Raw genomic sequence first — 25,213 nt, 5'->3', positions numbered from 1 at the left:
ATGACACTGGCCCTTTGATACAGCTGTGATGTGGGATGTAGTGAATGTAAAAAGGAAATATTTTCAGCTTTTTCACACCCATAATACACAAACAATAAGCCTGATACAGAATACAACACTGAACGTATGAATCACATAAAACAGCCTATTTAATGTACTTTATACAGCGCTGTGCGAAAGTCAGAGACCCATTTAGTTCATTTCCAGTCATAACGGCTATTAAGTACAAGTTATTCATGGAATAACAACAGAAATCTGCAGACACACCTCCAAAGTTCAGTCTTAGAAGCTGGTTGATGATTTTCTGAAGTAATCAAACACATTCAGTGATGTTGAGGTCTGGACTCTGGGGTGGTCAGTCCATCGTTCAGCTTCTTTGTTTGATGTGTCCGTCTCCTTTTCTCAGTGAGGTTCTTCTTGATCAGCTACACATCCTTTCAGACCCACAGCGCTGAGTCGTCTTCTCACAGTGGAAGGATGGACAGAAACACCTGTGGATGTTTTCAGATCTGAAGCAGCTTGATTTTCTCCTCTCTCTCAGAGATGAAAGCTTTAAGTGCTGTTTATCTGATGGGGGCAGTTTTGGGGTCTAGCAGGTCATCCAGGTGGTTGTTAGGAGCCACATTTTCTCTGTGAACTCCTGTTCTTTTCACTTTGATATGCAAGTGGACTATATTACATCTAATCTTCTCACAAATATCTCCATAAAAATGAATAACCTAATGCTTAAAGGCTGTTTTGACTGGAAATGAAATGAATGAAAGGTCAGACTTATGCACAGCGCTGCGCTCCCACTAGAGTCACTGCATTGTCATATTTACAGAAATGTCAGTCCAGCAACAAATACCTGCTGTAGAACTGCAGCTACAGTCCGTCTGAATCACACAAACTCCAGACAATCATACAAACATTTTTGGCAGGACGTTTCACCGATAAAACTCCCACTTTTCATTTCTTTTTACACCAGCTGCCCTTTAGATCATGAGAACTTTTCATGAGAAAATTTTAAACCACTCAATTATCTTTAATTATGTTAACAGATGGTTCTTCCTTCTTCAGTAAAGTTACCATGTTAGAGGTACAAGGTTTTCTCACATTTAAGACTTCCTACTGAGGTTTTGAGCTATTTCAGATTATTTAACCTGAAATTCTGTCTGCAGTGTCCTCCCGCCTTCACCTCTCTATTTACGGTCCAGTTTGCTGGCCATCAGTTTTTTAATGTCAATGGGTCCGGCGGCGGCGGCTGCTTTGGCCCTCTCCTCCTCCTCCTGCTGCCAGGTGATGATGGGATGGATGCCTGGTTTGCGGTTCCGAGCGTTCTGCTCCAGCTGAGAAGGACTGCGGAGAAAAGAGTGCAGGCTTTACTCACAGCTACAGCACAGTAAATATGCACTATACAGACAAAAGTATTGGGACACCCCTTCTAATGATTGAGTCCAGGTGTTTTAGCCACACCCATTGCTAACAGGTGGATGAAGTTAAGCACATAGCCTTGCCGTCTCCATAGACAAACACTGGCAGTAGAATGGGTCGCATTAAGGAGCTCAGAGACTAAACATGGCACTGTCGTAGGATGCCGCCTCTGCCACAAGTCACAGCTGCCCCAGCCAACTGTAAGTGCTATTATTGTTAAACGGAAACATCTAGAAGCAACAACAGCTCAGCCACGACAGACCTCGCAAACTTATAAAACACGCCGCCGCTGGACTCTGGAGCAGTGGAAACGTGTTCTGTGTAGTGATGAATCAGCTTCTCTATCTGTCAGCCTGATGGACGAGTCTGGGTTTGGTGAATGCCAGGAGAACGTTACCTGCCTGACTGCACTGTGCCAGCTGTAGAGTTTGGTGGAGGGGGGATGATGATATGGGGCTGTTTTTCAGGGGTTGGTCTAGAACCCTTAGTTCCAGTGAAGGGAAATCTTAATGCTTCAGCACCAAGACATTTTGGACAGTTGTACACTTCCAACTTTGTGGAACAGTTTGGGGAAGAACCTTTCCTGTTCCAGCATGACTGAGTCTCAGTGCACAGAGCAGCTCCATAAAGGCCTGACTGGGTGGGTTTGTTGTGGAAGAACCAACAGTCATCAAATCGAGGGTCTGGCCCTCTCGCTTAAAGCAGAAGCTGCTCAGAGCTCCAGCCCACGTTTAAGAGTTCTCTCCCCTCCTGCAGGCGTACAGTCTCTTCTTATGCTAAATCCATAGGCTGATTATATGGTGCTTCATTAAATGAAGTCAGGTGCTGCTGCTTTGAACAAATCCATGCGATGACTAGAGTGCAGCGAGACGTCTTCTAACCAGCTGCCCTTTAGGCCCAGTCCCATTTCTTCTTTTTACTCTACCCCTTGTTTTCGAGTGTCACCCTAACCCCTTGGAACTGAGTTACAGGGTAGTGGTTGAAATCTTCCCTCTGAAATGCGACCCTCAAATAAAAAGAGCATCACTTCATTAACAGCTACCAGCGCTGCTCTGCAGGCGACCCTGCCAGTCTGCAGTGACAGCAGAGGAGGGTAAAGTTCAGCTCCTCACTGCTGGGCTTTAGTTACATTTAGGGCATCATATGCCTTCAAAGAGGGGGCAATTATTTATTATCACCCACCCCTGATTCTTCAGTGATATGAAGCTGAAGTCAGATATTCACCAGATTCTCGTTCGAATTTTTTCCCGTTCCACCTTGTGATGGTGAATTTGGTCAGCTACCGAGACATCAGCGTAATATTAGCGATTTTTTATGCTTGTTATGAAGAAAAGGACCATAATACACCGAAGCGACATTAAACTAAGAAAATACAGTGGTTATCGTAATTTTTAACGGAGAAAATTCTCCCATTTGTGGGTTTCTTTGGTCTCTTGTTGGCCGTCTTGCTGGTTTTTCTTTTTTTCTCATAACTCTCTGTTTGGAGTCTCTGAAAAACCTCCGTTTAGAGGGTCATGTAGCCCCAACACTTCACCCTACCCCTCTATCTCAACAAGAATTGGGACACCCTAACCCTAGACAAGAATGCACAAAATGGAGGGGTAGGGCTGAGTGGTAGGGGTGAGGGATGAAATGGGACGGAGCCTTAGTGTCAAAATTTCATAACGATGGTCCAAAATGACTTAGAATAAAAACTTGTTGCATTAACTTACATTGAAAGTCAAGAACGTGTTTTGCTTCTCCTGTAAAGTTACTATTTTGGAGATATGCGGTTTTGTTCAGCAACAGCAATGATATTCATAACTTCATCTAAAACAAAAGACTCCAACTATGCTTTACTGTATTCATGTTTATTTGTATTTATTACGTTATGTGATGTTTTACTGGCAAAAACACACACACTGCCCAGATAAACTGCTTTAAATCTATCTATCTATCTATCTATCTATCTATCTATATATATATATATATATATATACACTTGTATATTAAAAGACACTTACGTGAAGTTATGCGCTGCAGGTGAAAGGGCCTTTTTCTGAATGTCCTTATAAACTGGAGACTTCAGATATCGGTAGAAAGTGTCCTGCAAACACCATGCAGATTAAAACAGTGTTAAACAGCATTATTTTCCCTTTTTATGACTATTAAATGAAACTAGGTGGACAGAATTGTCCACATGGACGTCCAAACCTTTTTCATCAGCATGAAGATGTGAGTTTGCGCAGCGTCCAGGACGTAGCGGTGAGGATGCTCCAAACCCTTCACCGTCAGACCCATCGTCCGGCCGTCAATGTTGATCCAGCGCGGAGCTCCTGGGGCCAGAAAGGTCCTGCACACAGACTCAGAGTTCAGGGGCTGTTTAACCAGCTTGTTTGATCTATAACAGTGATATCTGTCCTGCAGCGCTAATAAGGCTGATAATTATCAGCAGTTTATATGATACTAGTGGACAATAAATCCTCTAAACATAGTTTTGTGCATCTCCGTAGTGAAAATATTCATTGTCGATCCATTATAATAATCCACAATTTCTATTTATTTGCTGAGTCTAACATATTGGGAAACATATTTTTGCACGGGCCACATTTTATTGCGTATTTACCAATATGTTCAGCAAATAAACAATAATTGTATATTCAAATGTGCAGAAGTGTGTCTCTGTAGAGGATGTGTTCACTTATTTACACTTAGAAAAACAAGAAAAACATGGAATTTGACCAGGGGCGCACAAACTTTTGCACACAGCTGTATATGAACCATTCTCCTGAAAAAAATGCAAAAAATGAAACATACTTTAAAGTTAAGTTTAAATATTTAATTTTAAGTTTAATTCCTAAATTAAAAACACTGTCCCGCGTTTTCATGTCACTACCGAAACACCGGGTTTTAGTGAGTAGGCGGAGCCTTGTTTTAGCCATGCCCCTGCATTTTAGAGCAGGAAGTGAGGCTGCATCCCTGTCCCTCATGGCCACATGGTGAGCAGTTAGATCCCATTGTTTTGAAGTGAATGTGTCCCAAAGTCTGAAAGTCAGTGTGGAACATTAAGAATCATCATATTTTCTGCAGTTCAGCACTTTTTAGTGTTTTAATGTAAAATATGATGATTTTCTGTGTGAACAGCTGTTCAAAGCTGTGTTTGCTGGTCATGAACTGCTGAGTTTCTGAGCTCAAAATGAGCTAAAACTGTCACCACCGAAACATCGGGTAAAGTTTGGGTAGAGTTATGATTGTTTTGCTAGTGACAAAATGAAATGTTTTAATCATCAATAAATGATTAAACGTTTTAATAAAATAATCATAATTAAGGTTTAGAGTCACTCAGAGTGAAAGGATTTTAGTCTGAACTCTAAATCGCTTAAAAGTCCCCAATGTGTTTCAGCTCTGACTTTGAACCAGGTCAGTAGGATATTGTGGTGTGTGCCCGACCACCGGGCCCTGATGGCGGCCGGCAGAGCTGGCAGGAAGGCGGGGCCTGAGCTCTGATCGGGGACAAAGCCTGACGAGGACGGCAGGGAGAGGAACACCGCAAGTGAGGGGGGCACGGTGTGCGAGTCCCGAGCCCCGCCTCCTGGGCGCCGCTTCCGGTCGCGCAGTGAGGCCACGTTAATTAGCCTCACGTTTGATCCGGGTGGACGAGGAGGCAGAGCGACGAGCTCTCATTCCCTCTCAGCTCAGGTGCTCATGCTGCCAGCCAGATGAGCACCTGAGCACCTTTTAAAAAGAACTGAGAGGGAACAGAGAGAGAGAGAAAAAGAGGGACGAGCAGCAGCAGCAGAAGAGCCCGAGTGAAGAGCTGAAAAGCTCCAGTGAAGAAAAGGACTGAAAAGTCTATCTAGAAGCCACTGAACAGTGGGCAGCTTAGCGTCGGTTTTGTTTGGTTTTGTTTTTGTGCATTTGGAGTGGAAAATGAAGGGAAACTGGCTGCGGAAAACGTGAATCCTGCCTCCAGCGTCCTCCTTGTGCCCAGGGTAGCGCATGACGTGCTACAGATATGATCCATATAAAATGTAATACGTAAGTCAAGCTGTGTTCTTACGCCTGTTTAAAACAACTAATGAAACGCTAAACGTATTTTACTCACTTGAAAATAGTCTCCGCTTTCTCAGAGATGGACGATGCTGTTCCCCACTTCATCTCCTCAGCAGCTTCCCAGAAGGCCAAGTTCTCACCTGCAAGACCAAAACACACAAATCAAATCAGTCCATCCGTCCTGCTGATTTCCTCCAACAGCTGTTATCAGCAAAATTCAGGGCTCGATTTGAGCAGGGGGGGATTCAGGGGGATGTCATCTCCAGGTCAATAAAAAAGACAAATAACTTCCGCCTTGTAAAATGACCATCCTCTGTTTGTTGAAAGAGGTTATAGTATGTTATACAGAACATACTTTGTTCTATCTAAAGAAATACCACATAGCAGGCTAATCACAGCATAAGACAGCATACACTGACCGGCTACTTGTATCTACACTTACTGTCCATTAAATCAGTTCCACTGACCATATAGTTTCACTCTGTAGTTCTACAGTTACAGACTGTAGTCCATCTGTATCTCTGCATACTTTGTTGTCCAGCAGCACTGAGGTGTTTAAAAACTGCTGTGTCTGATCCGCTCGCACCAGCACAACACACACTAACACACCACCACCACGTCAGTGTTACTGCAGTGCTGAGAATGACCCACCACCCAAATAGTACCTGCTCTGTGAGGGTCCATGGGGGTCCTGACCACTGAAGAACAGGGTAAAAGGGGGCTAACAAAGTATGCAGAGAAACAGATGGACTACAGTCTGTAACTGCAGAACTACAGAGTGAAACTATATGGTCAGTGGAACTGATCAAATGGACAATAAGTGTAGAAACAAGGAGCTGGACTTAACCTGACCACTATATAATATAATATTTCTATAAGATGTCTATGATAAACATCCACACACCGCTGAACTCTTTCTTCAAGAAAACTTTGAAGTCAGTTCGTCCTCGTGGGTCATTCAGCAGCTCGAAGAAGCTGAAGGACCAGCGCTCCACTCTCATCTTCGTGGGAATTTCAACACTGTGGAAAAACACAAGCACAAAAGCTTGAACACCTTCCATCTAAAACACAGGCTTTATTCAATTTATTTTATTTGTATGTTATTTTTCCTGTTGAATTTATTGTGCAGTTTTAACTTCTCATTCATGGTGTTATTGTTCTTTTTATTTAATCAGATTCACATTTTATTTTAGTTGATTTTACTGTGCAGCACTTTGGCCGACACTAAACATCTTTTGAATGTGCTGTATAAATAAAGGTAGCCTTGACTTGATTATATGAAGCCCCGCCCCTTCAGAGGTCCATACAGCCACAGCAGGTAGGCTATTGGTAGCGCATGTATCCCTCCACCATGAACAGACTTAAAAAATGTCCTTAAGGCTTAAATCCTCTCAAAACTATCATAAAACAGTGTCTCAGTCATCAGGCAGTGAATTCATAACCATTTCATGTAGTAACTTTCTGTGAGGGAGCTTTTAGAGGTGGACGTCTGGTTCCTATCACCACCACTGTGAACAGTTTGACTCGGTCAGTTTCTCTAGAACAGAGCGTTTCACACCAAACCACTCTGAACCACTCTGTTTACATCTTAACCACTTAATTAAGGAGTAATTTTGAAAAATTGGTGGAGTTCCCCTTTAAGCCCATGTGCTATAATCTCACTTCCTCATGTTGAGGTCCCAGTAGGTGCTGTCGTCGGTCTGCCAGGGGTTGCTGGGTAGGCATGGGGCCAGGAAGGGGTCATGGTCTTTATATGTTGTCATGTGCTTCAAGATCCTGAAAAAAACCCGCAACAAACAGATCAGCTTTGATTTACTATGGAAAAATCTACCGTATGTACAGTAGTGTGCAAACGTTTAAGGCAACCAACAATACATACAATACAATACAATACAATACAGCAAAATAAGTAAATTAGTGATTTAGTGATGCTGATTTTATGTATGTCAGTGTGTGTGTTTAACCATTTCCTGCCCTGGAAGCTCAGTATTATGTATAGTTGTCATCCAATATCAGCTTTATCTAATCAATACTTCATTATGTTAAATCTGGTAGTGGAACTGAACAAATCCATGTGATGGCTGGAGCGCAGCCAGTCAGGAACCAAACCTATGTTATAACTTCTAACCTTCACATTCATAACTTCACTAAAACAACACATTCTGACTACTGACTACTGTATTTATGTTTATTTGTATTCATTCTAATGTTAAATAGTGTTTTTACTGGCAACAAATGGGTGTTATATTTCTTTAAAGGGTGCATTTCCTACATTTATTCTTTATTTCTTTTTTTCTGGGGTCAATTTATAAAATTTGTGTGCATTTTATGCAGGAAAAACAGCCATAATTCATTTTTACAGACCATTCTCCAACCTCTCGTTTACCCCTTAGAAATAAACAGGCTGTTTATGTAAATGAGCTCTGTTCTGACTGGCTGTCCTGTACTGTGACTCATTTAAAAAGCACTCAAAACTGAAACACTCCTTATAACTGCATTGTGAGTGGGCGGAGCTAAACTCCAGTAGACTGAATAGGCAGTCTATATGTAAATGTGTTGTTTTTTGTGACATCACAGAAACAATCAATGCAAAACGGGTTGTTTTCGCAGCTTACTTTACATATATGGACTGGGGAGTGAACTGTACATTGTGAAACATACTAAATTAAACTATTATTTCAGAAAAGTGAGGAAAATTTGTTTTTCCATGATATGGGCACTTTAAAGAGACGCCAATTTAAAGGACCAATCTCATGCAAGTCTATACAGTCCATACCTGGAAACTGAGCTGCAAAAACACCCCATTTTGTATTCACTGCTTTTGTGATCTCACAAAAAGTTTTACAAAAAGATCTCACAAGCAGTTTAGCTTCACACTGAAGTTGTAAGGAGTGGACTGCTTTTAAATGAAGCTTGACACAAGGCAGCCAATCAGAATAGAGGTCATTTACATATCTTAAAGGCGCAGTAACAAAAGCGGCCTTTTTCCATGCTAAAGGATAAAGAGAGGTTGGAAAATAGTCATGCAAAAACAAATGACAACTGTTTACTGCACATAAAGCCACACTAACACGATAAGAGAACCTCATAGGAAAAAGAAAATACAAGAAAAATGTATGATATGGACCCTTTAATGGTAAACGATACAGTATGCATGAGCTTAAACTTTGTTTTGTTATTTCTGCTGGACTTACGCTCCGAGGGACACTGTGGATTTGACCTTTGGCCTCATGATGGCTTGCTGTGTGAAGATGATCTAAAAGGGAAGATCGGAGCTAAAATGATTAATGAAGACAGAAACAACCCAAACCAGTTTAAAGTCTTTTTAAAGAGATTTTACTTACAATTCTTCTGTAGTAGTCAAAGGTTTTATCCTAAAAAAAAGGACAGAATGTAAACACTTTATTATATTTCTCTAAAAATAGAGAGCAGCTATTTACAGGCTATTTACACACAACACAAACACAAACATCCAACACATTCAAGGGTTCTACGACTAAATGGTGCATCTAATGTACAGCAAAGCAGACTCAAAAGCACAGTTCTTAAACTGAAATATAGACTGATAGAAAATGTGTGGAGAAATACCATCTCTCTGAAATTCATAAACATAAACCCCTCCCTTTGTAGCTCCACCCACTGGCCACTTTATCAGAAACTCCTCCCTTGAAGCTCCATCCTCCGCCACTTCACCAGAAACTACCCCACTGGTGGATGGTCCACTCTCAACCTAGCAGTGACACTAATGTGTTAAAGCCCAGCACCGCTGTGTCCGATACACTCATACCAGCAACACACACACTACCACGTCAGTGGCACTGCTGTGCTGAGAACTGACCACCGTCCTAATAATATCTGAACAACAGCAATCCTGTGGTCAGAATGGTCAGTGATGAATGAAATAGAGGGGGCTAGTAAACTGTCAGGGCACAGATGGATTACAGTCTGCAACTGTACACCTACAGAGTAGAGCTTAGAAGGTAGGTGTTTCTAATAAAGTGGCCAGTGAGTGGAAGTACAAGGCAGGTGTTTCTAATAAAGTGGAGTGAGTGGAAGTACAAGGTGGGTGTTTCTAATAAAGTGGAGTGAGTGGAAGTACAAGGTGGGTGTTTCTAATAAAGTGGCCAGTGAGTGGAAGCACAAGGTAGGTGTTTCTAATAAAGTGGCCAGTGAGTGGAACCACAAGGTAGGTGTTTCTAATAAAGTGGCCAGCGAGTGGAAGCACAAGGTAGGTGTTTTTAATAAAGTGACCAGTGAGTGGAAGCACAAGGTATGTGTTTCTAATAAAGTGGCCAAGGAGTGGAAGCACAAGGTAGGTGTTTCTAATAAAGTGACCAGTGAGTGGAAGTACAAGGTGGGTGTTTCTAATAAAGTGGCCAGTGAGTGGGCATTCATGGTAGGTGTTTCTAATAAAGTGGCCATTGAGTGAATGTACAAAGTGGGTGTTTCTAATAAAGTGGCCAGTTAGAGGAAGTATAAGGTGGGTGTTTCTAATAAAGTGGCCAGTGAGTGGAACCACAAGGTAGGTGTTTCTAATAAAGTGGTCAGCGAGTGGACATTCATGGTAGGTGTTTCTAATAAAGTGGCCAGTCAGTGGAACTGCAAGGTAGGTGTTTTTAAAAACTGCTAAGATGAGAAGAACCGTGTTCTAAGTGCCTTTACTGTGGTTTTAAGCTGTGATCTGTATCAGCAGTTACTCGGCAGTCTCTCAGTCTCTATCAGTGAGAGATTAGAGGGGAAAACTATATGTTCTTGAGTATGTAAGCAGACATCTTCTTGAAAAGTCATGCAGGCTAAAGAGAAAAAAGAAAAATGCCTGGAAAAAAACAGAGAGAGAGAAAAAGAAAGCAGTTTATGCAACCAGTCCACACACACACCAAAAAACAATCCACCTCACGAGTGATCTGTGAATGCACTCACACACTCAACAACAGCGATCATTGTTCTCTGTACTGAGGCAAACGAGGACACGGTCACATTCTGTCTGGATCTACAGTTTGTTTGTGTGCTAATCTATGTGTTCTATTCAGGCCTAGACAACAGCAAAAACACAGACTGAACCCACAAACTCTTCAGCATTTTTATATAATTATTTTTTATAAGTAATATATACCATCCACATATGAATACTGAATTAATGTTTTCTATCAGATATATGTCGCTGTTGTCGGAAGAAAACCTTGTATCTCCAAAATGGTAACTTTACAGGAGAAGGAAAAAACATACTTTACTTTTAATGTAAGTCAATGGAACCAGAATTTTTTACAAGTCATTTTGGGCCGTTTCTTTTAGTCCATTCATCATGAAATTAACAGACAATGTAAAGGACAACAGACATCTTCAAATTATGTGAAAAACTGAAAAACGACAAAAATGGATTTAAGTGTTCTGTCTTCCGACAACAGCTATATATATATATATATGTAAATATATAAAACACTGTACATATATTTAAATATATAAAACGCTGTTTGGCTGAAATATATGTCCCCATATGCCCTATACGCTCCTATATGCCCATATGTGATAAAAATATGTTGGATGTGTTGGAAACCCATATATGCTAATATATGCAATTTGTTTTAAACCCATAGATCACCATATCTCAGATTTCCGTATGGGAAGATGAGTAGCTGTGGACTAAAAAATGACCTGGGTTGCTTTATTTATCCTCCTAACTCCGACATAAACAGAAATGCAGAGTTTGGCACCAGCGCTAATGAATTAGCACAGTAGTTTCTTTGCCAACAGCGAGAGCGCTAAAGCGCAGGCCATGTGCGGCTCATGCTAATCCGCGCTAGCGTTAGTGAGGGGGGGGTCGGGGGAACTCCTGGGCCGATCAGCAGTCAGGAATCCTCTTAATCAGACTAAGCAGATAGAAAGAGACTGTCCGAGGCCTTCTCAGTACTGAGAGAGCCACACGGCTAATCTGAGCTAACGTTATTAGCCTGTGGAGTTCGAGGTGGTCCGATCCATTTTGGTCTCTGGTTTTTATAAGAAGTACAAAAATAGTCAGGCTGGATCCTGTTAGAACAGTTCAGATATAACGCAACTGCACGACTGCACTGATCACCAGTTTTTAATCAGACATAGTGAGGATACATTAGCAGATCAATCATCAGATCAATGCTCAGGTGGATTCTAACATTAATCTGCTGCTGTTTGCCGTCCTGCTTCACACAACACGCACACCATGTGCTCCCTCACCTTTCACCTCTTCTGCATTGGGGTCAATGAGGCGGTCCACTCCATAGTCCATAGCGCTGTGAGTTCTAGGCTGAGGAGTTGACAAAAGGTCAAATCAGCATGGGTCAGTTTTTCCTCAGCAATTTAACATAACATAAAACTGCAACATGAAATCTGTACAGGACTGGACACTTCATGGAATAATATTATATAATTATATAATAATATAATAATAATTATTGGTGGATTTTTAGCTGTATTGCTGTTCTATTGGTGGATTTTCAGCTGTGTTGTTCTTCTATTGGTGGATTTTTAGCTGTGTTGTTCTTCTATTGGTGGATTTTTAGCTGTATTGCTCTTCTATTGGTGGATTTTCAGCTGTGTTGTTCTTCTATTAGTGGATTTTTACCTGTATTGCTCTTCTATTGGTGGATTTTTAGCTGTATTGCTCTTCTATTGGTGGATTTTTAGCTTTATTGCTCTTCTATTGGTGGATTTTTAGCTGTGTTGTTCTTCTATTGGAGGATTTTTAGCTTTATTGCTCTTCTATTGGTGGATTTGTAGCTGTGTTGTTCTTCTATTGGAGGATTTTTAGCTGTGCTCTTCTTCTACTGGTGGATGTCTAGCTATACATGACAAATAGGTATATTTCAGTGTTTACTCACTGGAGGCCGGTGCACTATCCAGTACGCTCTCTCCTGACAATCAAACACAACCCGATCTGCTTTATTCCTCTCCTTGCCCGCCCTGCAACACACAGCACAGCACAGATATGAAAAAATGGACAAAGCATGAAAATGCTGACACAACTCAAAATGAATGGCACTGTTTTTATGTGCTTTAGTCCAGGTTTATAGATAACAGTGAGTCATTCAGTGTCAGAAACCACATCATCAAGTCTAGCAGAGATACTGAACAACTACACACAGTTTGAGACATTTAGGTCTGCGGTCAGCACTGCATGGGGTTTGTGCTTCCGTTGCTTGTCAGCTACATTAGTCTTGTAGCTCCAGTGTAAAACTACAGAAGCTAAACTTTAAACCTGTCTGATCAATGATATTTGGAGAAAAGGGGAAAATGGCAAACTATAGTATTAAAGTTGCTCTGGAGCTTCAAAAGATTTTGGAGGTCTGGGATTATTCTTAATCTACAGGTGCAATAAATGTTCTCATAATAATAACTTACATATACAATAACTTATTTATTCATAAATGGGCCAAAATCAAGCTCCATTCAGGGTGCAATATTTGTAGAAGCAAAGCTTTATTTTTAATATCTTTTTATGGTCACAGTGGAGACTGACCTGTACTGCTCTTTGGCCTGCATCACGATAAAGTCCCATTTATGGTTGAGCCATTTGTGAAGGTTCTTGTAGTACTCCTGTTTAAGGCATTGAAACTGGTATTATGTTGCTATTATCACAAAACATAAAGGTACAAACAGTGATGTGAGAGATGGGGGCACATGGCGTGTAGGGGTAAGCAGACCCCCTAACGTCTTTATTGGACCCCTTATCTCTAGAGGTGGGCAATATGGCAAATATACAATATTGTGATACCTCAAGTCATTTTTCACGATACTCATTACGATATTTATTTTTTTCAGACATCTGATCAGTTGGAGCGGAGAAAAAAGAACCAGTAGTGACATATTTTTAAAAATATTGTCAAAAACTGATTTTTCTTCAAAAAAAACTCCAGCAGCACTGCTGTGTCTGATCCACTCAGACCAGCGCAAAACACACTAACACACCACCACCACATCAGTGTTACTGCAGTGCTGAGAATGATCCACCACCCAAATAGTACCTGCTCTGTAAGGGTCCATGGGGGTCCTGACCACTGAAGAACAGGGTAAAAGGGGGCTAACAAAGTATGCAGAGAAACAGAAGTGCACCTATATAGTATGTGTAGCTGATAAAATGGACAATGAGTGTAGAAACAAGGAGGTGGTCATAATGTTATGCCTGATCGGTGTATTGTCATATTGCCCAGCCCCACTTATATCACTACTTATGGAATTTCACACCCAGGACTTATGGGTAGCTTCAAAAACATAATCATACTTCAAAAATACTTTAATTATTAGCATAATTGGTTGAGACATGAATGATGAACAATGAACAAACAACTAAATTAGGTCATTTTCTAAGGTTAGTTAAGTCATAGTTATGTTCATACAACCCCATTTCCAAAAAAGTTGGGACAACAGAAAGCTGGTAAAGTTGTGTAATGCTAAAAAAAAACCCTTGGTGGTTAATTAGCAACAGGTCAGTAACATAACTGGGTAAACAAAAGCATCTCAGAGAGGTGGAGTCTTTCAGAAGTATAGATGAGGAGGGGTTCACCACTCTGTGAAAGACTGCACGATCAAATAGTGCAACAATTCAAGAATAACGTTTCTCAACATAAAATAGCAAAGAACTTTTGCTTTTCATCATCTACGGTACATAATAACATTAAAAGATTCAGAGAATCTGGAGAAATCTCTGTATGTAAGGAACAAGGCCAAAAACAGTATTTGCTGGCCGTGATCTTTGGGCCCTCAGACAGCACTGCATTAAAAACAGACAGGATTCTGTAGTGGAAATCACTGCATGGGCTCAGAAACACTTCTGAAAATCAGTGTCTGTGAAAACAGTTCATCACTGCATCCACAAATGCAAGTTAAAACTCTAAAATATAAAGAAGAAACCAAATATAAACAGGATCCAGAAATGCTGCCACCTTCTCTGGGCCCTAGCCCATTTGAAATGGACTGAGGGGAAGTGGAAAAGTGTCCTGTGGTCCGACGAATCAACATTTGAAATTCTTTTTGGAAATCATGGACACTGTGTCCTCTGGACTAAAGACCGCTCAGCTTGTTATCAGTGCACAGTTCAAAAGCCAGTATTCATGATGGTATAGGGGGGCATTAGTGCACATGGCATGGGTGACGTGCACATCTGTGAAGGCACCATTAATGCTGAACGATATATACATGTTTTGGCAACATATACTGCCATCCAGACGACGTCTTTTTCAGGGAAGGCCTTGATTATTTCAGCAAGACGATGTCAAACCACATTCTGCATGTATTACAGCAGCATTGCTTCGTATTAAATGAGTCGGGGTGCTAAACTGACCTGCCTGCAGTCCAGACCTGTCAACACTGACAACATTTGGTGCATTATTAAATGAAAAATGCAACAAAAGAGACCCTGAAATGATGAGCAGCTGAAATCCTATACCAACGAAGAACAGAAAATATTTCACTTTTAAAACTACAGCAGTGTCTCCTCAGTTCCCAAACGCTTACAGAGTGTTGTTTAAAGAAGAGGTGATGAAACCCAGTGGTAAACAGGCCCCCGTCCCAACGTTTTTGGAACGTGTTGTTGACATCAAATTCAAAATGGGCATATATTTTTCAAAAAGCAATAAAATTTCCCAGTTTCAACATTTTATATGTTGTCTTTGTAGTATTTCCCTTTAAAAATATGGTTCACATGATTTGCACATCATTGCATTCTATTTTTATTTACATTCTGCACAGCGTCCCAACTTTTTTGGAAATGGGGTTGTAGTTGCAAACATGAGGAATATGAATATGAGTTGATTAGAAGAAGCAGCAGCACCTGTTCATACACATCCAGCGTTCCCTTCTTCCGAATGTTTCTCTTTGCCAGGTAAATCGCTTAAGTGAGAAAAAGAGTGGGTTGAGTAGAAATAGAAATAGAAATGGTCCAAAATTGCTTGGAATAAATCATTTCTCCACTAACTTCCACTAAAAGTTAAGAAAGTTGTTCTCTTCTCCTGTAAAGTTACCTTTCTGGAGATACACCATGACAGCAATATCAGAACCAGAACTGACTTTATTGACCAAATATGATCTCACTTACTGCTCAAAAGTTTGCAATCAATGTTTTCAAATTATATGAAATTTGGTTGCAGATAAATGGATAATGATTCTAATATGCTTTACAGATTCCAAATAGTTCTACTATAACTGAGAAAGCTGTTTAACATTGTGAATAGTGTTACAATTAAACTGATATTCTAAATGTCTCATATATGAATAGTTGCAAGCGCATTTTGAGGCGAATCATATCGCATTTTTGTAACAGATCAGATAATTGCAGTACATTATTTATCATTTAACATACTGTTGTTCCCAGCATATCTGAAATATTGAATAAAACTTGCAAAAACACCATTATTGTCTAGTTTATGAGACTTAAATCTACATTATAGTCTGATTATTGTACATAAAATAATAAAATGTATTAACATGCCAATATTTGAACAGTGGTGTATAGAGAATTTATCTTGAAATTAGCTCACGTTTATAGAGACATAGTACTAAATTATCAAATTTTAAATAACTATAAAATTACAGTAAAAATAAAAATGCAAAACAGTGAAGATGTGAAGATTTACAGTGTCTACTGATGTGTAATGAAGTATCTCAATTTCTTATGACTGAATGGCTGTCATGCCATGACATTTTGCATGACATGCAAAGATTTTTTAATTGAATTTTTTTGATTGAATATATTCCGATTATAGATTAAGAATGAGGTGTTTATGCTCACTCTACTCATCAATTTGATGGAAAATCTCCGTTTACATGCTCACTACAAGTAATCCAAAACAAAACGTTGAACGTTATAAACTTTCGCTATGACGTGGCGGACATGCACAGAACGTACTTAAACCTTCCGATTGGGAATGTAATCGGATACAGACATTTACATGGTTATTATTCTTCTATTTAATGGATTATTTACAGTATTACCCACCTCGTTCAGTCGGATATAAATTGTATTCCGAATGGAATGTATACATGAATGTATTCCATTACGACTGAGCAATTGCTCATATTATTAATGGCTTATCAGGCTGCATGTAAACATAGCTTATGATGAAGAAAGCGCCATTACCGTAATCAGTGTCGTCAGCCTTCCATTTCTGAACAGGCCAGAAGTAAGGAGTCTGCCATGGACAGAAAGATATAAGATTACTGCACAGTGTAATGTTATGTTTTAAAAAAATCTTTCCTAAAGTTGTATAAAGAAAGAGCGATGAACAAACAGTCACCTGAAAGCGGTACAGACTTCCGTCCGGCTTGAGGATGAGCTTTTTGTGGTCCTGCAGTGGGTAGATGAACCCATACGCCACCAGCATGGTGCCTATAGCTCGAGCCTCTAGCAAAGGCATTTAAAAGAGTTTGATGAGCATAAAGTAAAAAACTGCAGCATTATCAATATCACAGATTATTCTGGCCAGAAATGATAAGGTTACCTTGAGCATCCACCTTCATATGATTGACAATCCAGGTGATAATGTCCTGACCTGCGAAACACAGATTCATGCAGAGTTTTCAATTGATTAGACTCTCCTAACATGGCCATTTTATCAGAAACACCTACTATTATGTATAATATTTTATCATATGATGTAATATTATGCATTATATTATTATGAAATCTATAAAAGAGGTTCTCAGGGTTCTGTACTAGGCCCGCTTTCATTTTCATTGCACATGCTACCATTAGATTTTTAAAGAGCAGGAAGTCAGTTGTCATAGCTACACACTATTACATAATGTAATTAGATATTATACATTATGAACTCAAGACAGGGGGTGTACAAAATAATGAAAACACGGCATGAAACTGTCACACTCTTAACCTCCTATCACTCTGGTCAAACGCCCATATCCCCCTACCTCCATCACTCAGTCTGCTTGGAGACACGTCATTAATCACTGTGACTAATGGGCATATTGGAGCAATCTATGAAGCACTAACATCACCAAGAAAACCATCCTCTTGAGCTGGAAATTGAAAAAATCCATTAACATTACACACTGGAAAAGCTTGTTACTGGATCACATATCAATGGGAAAACTGTCTGTATCTCTCAAAAACAAAACCTCACAGTTAAACTTAATTTGGACACCTCTTATTAACCATCAACAGTACAACCTACCAGAATCAGGATTAGACTTGATCCTAAGAACCATACCATGCAATCTACATGCACACACACACACACACACACACACACAGGCACACAAAACGATTGCTTTGTTTTGTATATATATATGTGTATATACTAAAAAAAAAGGAAAAAGTATTGGGACACCTACACATTACATCCATGGGAGCTTTTATGAATCCCATTCTAAATCCACAGGCATTAATATGGAGTTGGTCCCCCTTTGCAGCTCTAACAGCTTCCACTCTTCTGGGAAGCTTCTACAAGATGTTGGAGAGAGTCTGTGGGAATTTGTGTCCATTCATCTAGAAGAGCATTTGTGAGGTCAGACACTGATGATGGACGAGAGGGTCTGGCTCACAATCTCCGTTCTAGTTCATCCCAAAGGTGTTAGATGGGGTTGAGGTCAGGACTCTGTGAGGGTCAGTCAAGTTCTTTCACACCAAACTCACCCAGCCATGACTTTATGGAGCTGCTTTGGTCACTGGGGCTCAGTCATGCTGGAACAGGAAAGGTTCTTCCCCAAACTGTTCCACAAAGTTGGAAGTGTACAACTGTCCAAAATGTCTTGGTGCTGAAGCATTAAGATTTCCCTTCACTGGAACTAAGGGTTCTAGATCAACCCCTGAAAAACAGCCCCATATCATCATCCCTCCTCCACCAAACTTTACAGCTGGCACAGTGCAGTCAGGCAGGTAACGTTCTCCTGGCATTCGCCAAACCCAGACTCGTCCATCAGACTGACAGATAGAGAAGCTGATTCATCACTCCACAGAACACGTTTCCACTGCTCCAGAGTCCAGTGGCGGCGCTTTACTCCACTCCATCTGACACTTGTCATTGTGCTTGGTGATGTAAGGACTGCATGCAGCTGCTCGGCCATGGAAACCCTGCCATGAAGCTCCCGGCTCAGTTTCTGTGCTGATGATGCCAGAGGAGGTTTGAACTCTGCAGTGTTGGTGACTTTTATGCTCTATGCTCCTCAGCACTCGGAGACCCGCTCTGTAATTTTGTAACTGTATCTAGGAGAATAGAAATTTCGCAAAACTGACTTGCTGCAATGGTGGCATCCTATTACAGCACCACGCTCGAATTCAGTGAGCTCCTTAGAGCAACCCATTCTTTCACTAATGTGTGAAGAGGCAAACTGCACGGCTAGGGGCTTGATTTAATACACCTGTGGCAATGAGACTGAAAGAAACACCTGAATTCAACGATTAAGAGGTGTGTCCCAATACTTTTGTCCATATAGCATATATATTATGCATTATATAAGTAGTAGATCTATAAAGGGAGTGTACACAATAATGGAAACAATGCACAAAATATTGATTGGGCATTTTATCAGAAACCGACTTTACAGGAGCAACTTTTACACTTTACAGATTACAGTTCATCTGTTGCTGTACACTGTCTGTACCCTCTGAAAATTGGGTTAGCCTCTCTGGAACTGTCTTACAGCAATATTAAACATCTCTTAATTGAAGAAAGCACTATGTTAGATTAGGCGAGCATGATTTTCTTCATGGTGTATCTCAGGGTTCTGTACTAGGCCCACTTTTATTTTCATTGTATATACCACCATTAGGTCTTATTTTTAAAGAGCATGAAGACAATTGTCCTAGCTACATGTTATTACATAATGTAATTAGACATTATGCATTACATAAGTATGAAATCAAAACAGGGCATGCACAAAATGGTGGAAACACTGCATGAAATACTCACAACTATTGGCCATTTTATCAGAAACACCTACCATATAGATGCACTTTTTCGGTATACAGTTATGGACTGTAGCCCATCTGTCATCAGCCATTAGGACCACTGCTGACCAGATATTATTTGGGTGGTGGTCCATTCTCAGCACAGTGATACTGACATGATAGTCTGTGTGTTGCTGGTTTAAGTGCATCAGCTTAATTCATCTTTTTATTCTGACAAATTTATAGTGACAAAACACCTGCATTACTATGAAGCCATACGACACTGAGGAGAGAGCTGACTCGGCTGCAGGGTCTCCAGCACACGAGGCTCATGCGCACTGCCTCATTAGGATTAAAGGGCGACTTTGGAGCACAAATCAGCACACAGATCTCATCCAATTGAAAGCTGCTGTATATAGCCAGTGCAGGCAGATTAGCATCAGTGGCTGCAGACAGCCTGTCTCTGTACAGAGCACCAGCACAGAACATTTACCTAGAACGTCAGCTTTCATTACAGCACATACTGTACATACAGACTGAGGAATAAACAGATACAAAAGACCTGAAAGATGATTACAATGTACTTATAAATTCCTGCAGTAGATATAATGATTCTATAACGCTTCTGCAAATGTAAAAAAAGCATAAAATGTGGCCTGTGCAAATGTTATGGTACATTTTATATTTTACATTTTATGTTTTGTTAAAACTCAGCAAATAAACAGTAACTGTGCATTAAAATGTGCTTAAGTGTTTTCTCCGTAGAGGATGTGTTCACTTATTTTCACTTAGAAAATCAAGAAAAACATGGAATTTGACCCAAACTTTTACACAAGACTGTAAATTTGAGGAACTTATCTTGGAAAGTGCACACATGTCAACCATGTGACGCTCTAAACAGATAAAGCAAGACACACTGGACTAGTAATGCATGTAAAATATAAACATGAAGCATAATAAACATTATTTATACTGCTGTTTAAAAGTTTTCATTCATATAAAGCGAATTTGGTTGTAGATAAACATAGAAAATCATTCTAATCTGCTTCACAGGTTTCAGGTAATTAAGACCGATAACTTGACAAAAATTAATACAAATAGGTAATTCAAGTATATTATATATTATAAACATCTTTAAATTCTCATTGTATTACTTATTATTGTATCTAAAAAAAATAATATGAAAAGTGATTCCAAAATTTTGTAATATGTAAATAATATATGATAAATAAATAAATGTAATGCAACAAAGATCTAAAAAGGAACCATGAATATAAATTAAAGGGCTGATATCTTACATTTTTCTTGTTTTTTAATGTTTTTCTCTGGAGCTGCACTTCTGTTCATATAATTTTATGTACCAAAAGGGGTCATAATTCATTTTTGCATGACCCTCTTTACACTTTAGCATTAAACAGGCCATTTCGTTACTGTGTCTTTAAGACTGATGTATGCAAATGACCCCTGTTCTGAATTACTCTTTGTAACTTCAGTGTTGGTGGGCGGGGCTAAACTACAGTAGGTTGAATAGGTGGAGATATGTAAATGTGTTGGTGTTTGTGACATCACAGAGACAATGGCCCAGTCCCATTTGTTATTTTTACCCCTACCCCTTATTTTCTTGCCTCTTGGAACTGAGTTACAGGGTAGTGGTTGAAACGTTCCCTCTGAAATGGGACCCTCAAATAAAAAGAGCATCACTTCATTAACAGCTACCAGTGCTGCTCTGTAGGCGACCCTGCCAGTCTGCAGTGACAGCAGAGGAGGGTAAAGTTCAGCTCCTCACTGCTGGGCTTTAGTTACATTTAGGGCATCATATGCCTTCAAAGAGGGGGGCAATTATTTATTATCACCCACCCCTAATTCTTCAGTGATGTGAAGCTGAAGTCAGATATTCACCAGCTTCTTGTTCGAATTTTCCCGTTCCACCTTAAATGGAGCAGCAGTTACATTCTGGCACCTCAGGCGTCAGAACTGCTGGACTATTTAAGGTGGAACGGGAAAGTTAGCTAGCTACTACCGAGACATTAGCACGCTATTAGTGATTGTTATTAAGAAAACGACCATAATACACTTAAAACTACATTAAACTATTTTTTTTGTGGAGAAAATTCTCATATTTGTGGGTTTCTTTGGTCTCTTGTCCTCCATCTTGCTGGTTATTCTTTTTTCCTCATATCACTCTGTTTGGAGTCTCTGAAAAACCTCTGTTTGGAGGGTCATGTAGCCCCAGCACTTCACCCCACCCCTCTATCTCAACAAGAATCGGGACACCCTACCCCTAGACGTGAACACGCAAAACGGGGGTAGGGCTAAGTGGTAGGGGCGAGGGGTGAAACAGGACTGGGACAATGAATTCAAAACGGGCTGATAAGTGTCCACATATGCACTCTGTTTATCCATATATGGGCACTTTAAATGCACCAAAGCAGTCAGAAGTTACTTTAGTGAATTAAGACTCAGTATTTTGAATCCGGACATCAGGTCAGTGTGAAATGAAGACGCTCTAATGACAGAGATTTGTTTCATTTCAACTCACCTGCAACGACATGAGGAATAGAGGTAATGTTCAGCTTCTGTTCAGATGATTTCACCCCAGATTTGGAGTCCTGCATCTGCAACACCATGGCCTCCACCTGAGACAGAGTGGTACATAGCAGGATATTACACATTCGGATCAACTGGTTCAGAGTCAGAACTGAAACCCATTGGGGACTTTTAACTGATCTTGGACTTTAGACAAAAATCATTCTGCTCTGAGTGACTCTAAACCTTAATTATGCTTATTTTATTAAAACTAATGATTAAATGTTCCATTTTGTCACTAGCAAAACAATCATAACTCTACCAAACCTTACCAAATGTTTCAGTAGTGACGGTTTCGGTGACAATTTTAGCTCATTTTGAGCTCAAAAACACAGCAAACACAGCTTTGAACAGCTGTTCACACAGAAAATCATCATATTTTTCATTACAACACTGAAAAAGTGCTGAACTGCAGAAAAGATGACGATTCTTAATGTTCCACACTGATTTTCAGACTTTGGGACACATTTACTTCAAAACAATGGGATCTAACTGCTCACCATGTGGTCATGAGGTACAGGGATGCAGTCTCACTTCCTGCTCTAAAATACAGGGGCGTGGCTAAAATAAGGCCCCACCTACTAACTAAGTGAACTAAGATTGTAATTATAATGTTACAGAAAGATTTTTATTAATATTTTACAGAAAGGTTCAGTGTCAGTGAGGTGGGCCGCCCAAAATCACCAAATTCAAGGTGGACACAGACATTTTAAGTGTTTTTGTGATCATACTTTTATTTTACGTTAAAGTACAGATCCCTTCACTTTTCACCAAAATGAAACAAACAAACAACAACAGCCACTTTATTGCTTTAAAAAAGGTAATGGGAGAAAAACAGAGCTCTATTCATGGACAACGTCAGCTCTGATCTTAGACAGGTCAATGTAAGGCCTGCAAAAGTGGCCATGTGCCAAACTAATTGGCTTTAAAGACAGTAAGAATTAGCATTAGCGGTCGTTTCCTGCTCTCACAGCTCCAGGCACTCAACAAAGCATTACATACATTAAGATTGAGTTCTTCACTGATTATATACTCTTAAAAATGATGGTTCTTCAAGGGTTCTTTACTAAAGGAAATGGGTCCATATGTAGCCATGAACACTCAAAGTACCCATTGCATGATTAAAGGGTTCTTTGCATGGTGGAAGGGTTCTTCAGACTGATGGAGAATGTGCTGCAGGTGGTTGAAAATGGTTCTATATAGCACCAAAAAAGGGCTCTGCTACTGTTACAATGTCTTTTGTCATCTGCCTCTGTATATATAACCTTTACTTCAAATCATCAGATATGAGCAGACAGACGCAATATAAACCACAGAAGATCTGAAAACGCACATACATTGCAGAAAGGGGAATTCCACCAATTTTACAAAATTTCTGCATAATTAACTGGTTAAGATGTAAACAGAGTTGTTCAGAGTGGTTTGGTGTAAAACGCTCTGTTCTAGAGAAACTTACAGAGTCAGAATTGTTCACAGTGGTGGTGATAGGAACCAGACGTCCACCTCTAAAAGCTCCCTCACAGAAAGTTACTACATGAAATGGTTATGAATTCACTGCCTGATGACTGAGACACTGTTTTAGGACAGTTTGAAGAAGATTTTGGCCCTAAAATCCATTCATGGTGGAGGGATACATAATATGCAGGGTGCTGTGAGGCAAAATAGTCCCCAAAGAAAACTTATTATTTCAGAATTTCCACTATTTTCCATCATCAACATTCCATATAAACTCAGAAGACTCGTGTAGGTTCACTGGTGGTTCTGGATAGTAAATAAAATGTCTATATTTGTGTTGTAGTCATGGCGACCCCTGGTTCCTATCACCACCACTGTAAAGACATCTGAACCATTTCACACCAAACCACTCTGAATCTCTCTGTATGCACAATTTTGCAGAAATTGTTAAAAATTGATGGAATGTCCATTTGAAATAAATGAATTAATCAGAATATATCTTACGTGCAGTAATGCACTGATAAACTCTACAGTCTATAAGCTAATTAAGCAGAACACAGACTGACCCACCTTGGTCAAACAGGCCATTCTCGGGCGGTAATGTTGTCCATGATCTCGGATGAATTTTATCGTCATCTTTGCAGTTATTACTTCCTAAAAACGCAGCGAGTTCAGTTTCCACTCTGCAGCTGCTGCCCCGTTAGAGAAGACGCTCTCTACAGAAACAGAAACTGCCTGAAGACAGATTTGTCCACCAATCCGAGCGCGGGGAGGCACTGCAGTACCAGCGGCTGACAGCAGGTGCCGCCAAAGCGAGCTTTAACTGCTCCATGACTTCTGCCCTAATCTACACACTTAAACAGATGGTCCTTCACGGGTTCTGTAGGAAAATGGTTCTATAGAGAACCATGAACACTCGAAGAACGCTTTGCATGATTAAAGGGGCTCTTAAGATTGATGGAGAATGGTTCTTTAGATAAGAGTTCTTAACACCAAAAAGTGTTCTTCTATTGTTTCAAGCTTCACATTGTAAACAATACAGGAACTCTTTTTGGTGCTATTTAGAAACCTCTTCAAAAAGGCTCTATACTGAACCATATACAGCACATTATCCATCAATCTGAAGAACCATTTCACCACGCAAAGAACCCTTTAATCATGCAAAGCGTCCTTTGAGTGTTTATGGTTCTAAAAGAACTAATATTAATAATAACAATGATAATGCTAACGATAATAATACACACACACACACATTTTCTAAGCTGCTTATCCTTCTGGGTTGCGGACGATAATAATAGAGTAAATAAATAAATAAATGAATTTATGGATTCAATTTATTCTCAGGTGGATTGTTGAGGTGCCAAATTGATCTCTACTTCCACCAAAAATTTCAAAAACAAACTCTATATGTTATAAAAAGCCTCAAGTTTACATTTTATCATATAAGTTGTTCTTTCCATATTAGACACGAAGAGAACTCTTTCAGCCACACTTTCACCAAAGGAGCAGACATACTTTTCCAGGGTGTGCTAATCAGCCGTTTAGCATGTACACAGTTAGAAATAAAGGTTCTGTTCAGGTACATTTTTCGTTCATCAAGGTACAAACAGTGTAAATGTTCCCTCAAAGGTACAACAGTGGTTTTAAGGTCTGATTGTGAACCTTAAATAAGTTTTTCCAGGTGAAAAGTTCGTATTTGTACCTTTTCATAACCGAATGTTTTAAACAGAACAGTAAAATAAAAGCCTGGAGACGAGACGGGGTGTGTGGAGTCAGTACAGCTTAGAACATATCATTTCAGTGGATTATGGTTCAGTTATGTTCCCTGACTAAAGGTACTGAGATGGAGCCTTGATG

General features: G+C 39.9%; 1 protein-coding gene across 1 annotated transcript; it reads right to left on the bottom strand.

Annotated features, from left to right (window-relative positions):
• Positions 1-1,134: 1,134 nt before the first annotated feature.
• On the bottom strand, positions 1,135-24,050 carry rgs9a (regulator of G protein signaling 9a). Its single transcript, XM_036589842.1, has 17 exons — positions 23,927-24,050; positions 21,855-21,951; positions 16,911-16,961; positions 16,707-16,813; positions 16,550-16,601; positions 15,245-15,303; positions 12,935-13,011; positions 12,297-12,378; positions 11,660-11,722; positions 8,790-8,819; positions 8,640-8,701; positions 7,108-7,221; positions 6,350-6,465; positions 5,498-5,585; positions 3,607-3,745; positions 3,417-3,499; positions 1,135-1,338 (listed from the first exon to the last, which is right to left on the bottom strand). Exons 1-17 carry the CDS (start codon positions 23,990-23,992, stop codon positions 1,182-1,184), a joined length of 1,443 nt encoding a protein of 480 aa, XP_036445735.1. The 5' UTR covers positions 23,993-24,050; the 3' UTR covers positions 1,135-1,181.
• Positions 24,051-25,213: the final 1,163 nt, after the last annotated feature.

The sequence above is a fragment of the Colossoma macropomum genome, unplaced genomic scaffold (genome assembly GCF_904425465.1).
Source record: "Colossoma macropomum unplaced genomic scaffold, Colossoma_macropomum, whole genome shotgun sequence".
NCBI lineage: Eukaryota > Metazoa > Chordata > Actinopteri > Characiformes > Serrasalmidae > Colossoma > Colossoma macropomum.
This window is presented reverse-complemented; position numbering and strand designations above follow the sequence as displayed.

What these genes read in the sequence shown, in the direction of transcription:
- rgs9a (XM_036589842.1), bottom strand. Translation starts at nt 23,992, where the DNA reads ATGACGATAAAATTCATCCGAGATCATGGACAACATTACCGCCCGAGA. An exon ending in TCCACAGTGTCCCTCGGAGC is followed by an intron (nt 7,222 to 8,639) that starts GTAAGTCCAGCA and finishes GGTTTTTTTCAG; the next exon opens with GATCTTGAAGCACATGACAA. An exon ending in TGGGACCTCAACATGAGGAA is followed by an intron (nt 6,466 to 7,107) that starts GTGAGATTATAG and finishes GTTTTTCCACAG; the next exon opens with TGTTGAAATTCCCACGAAGA.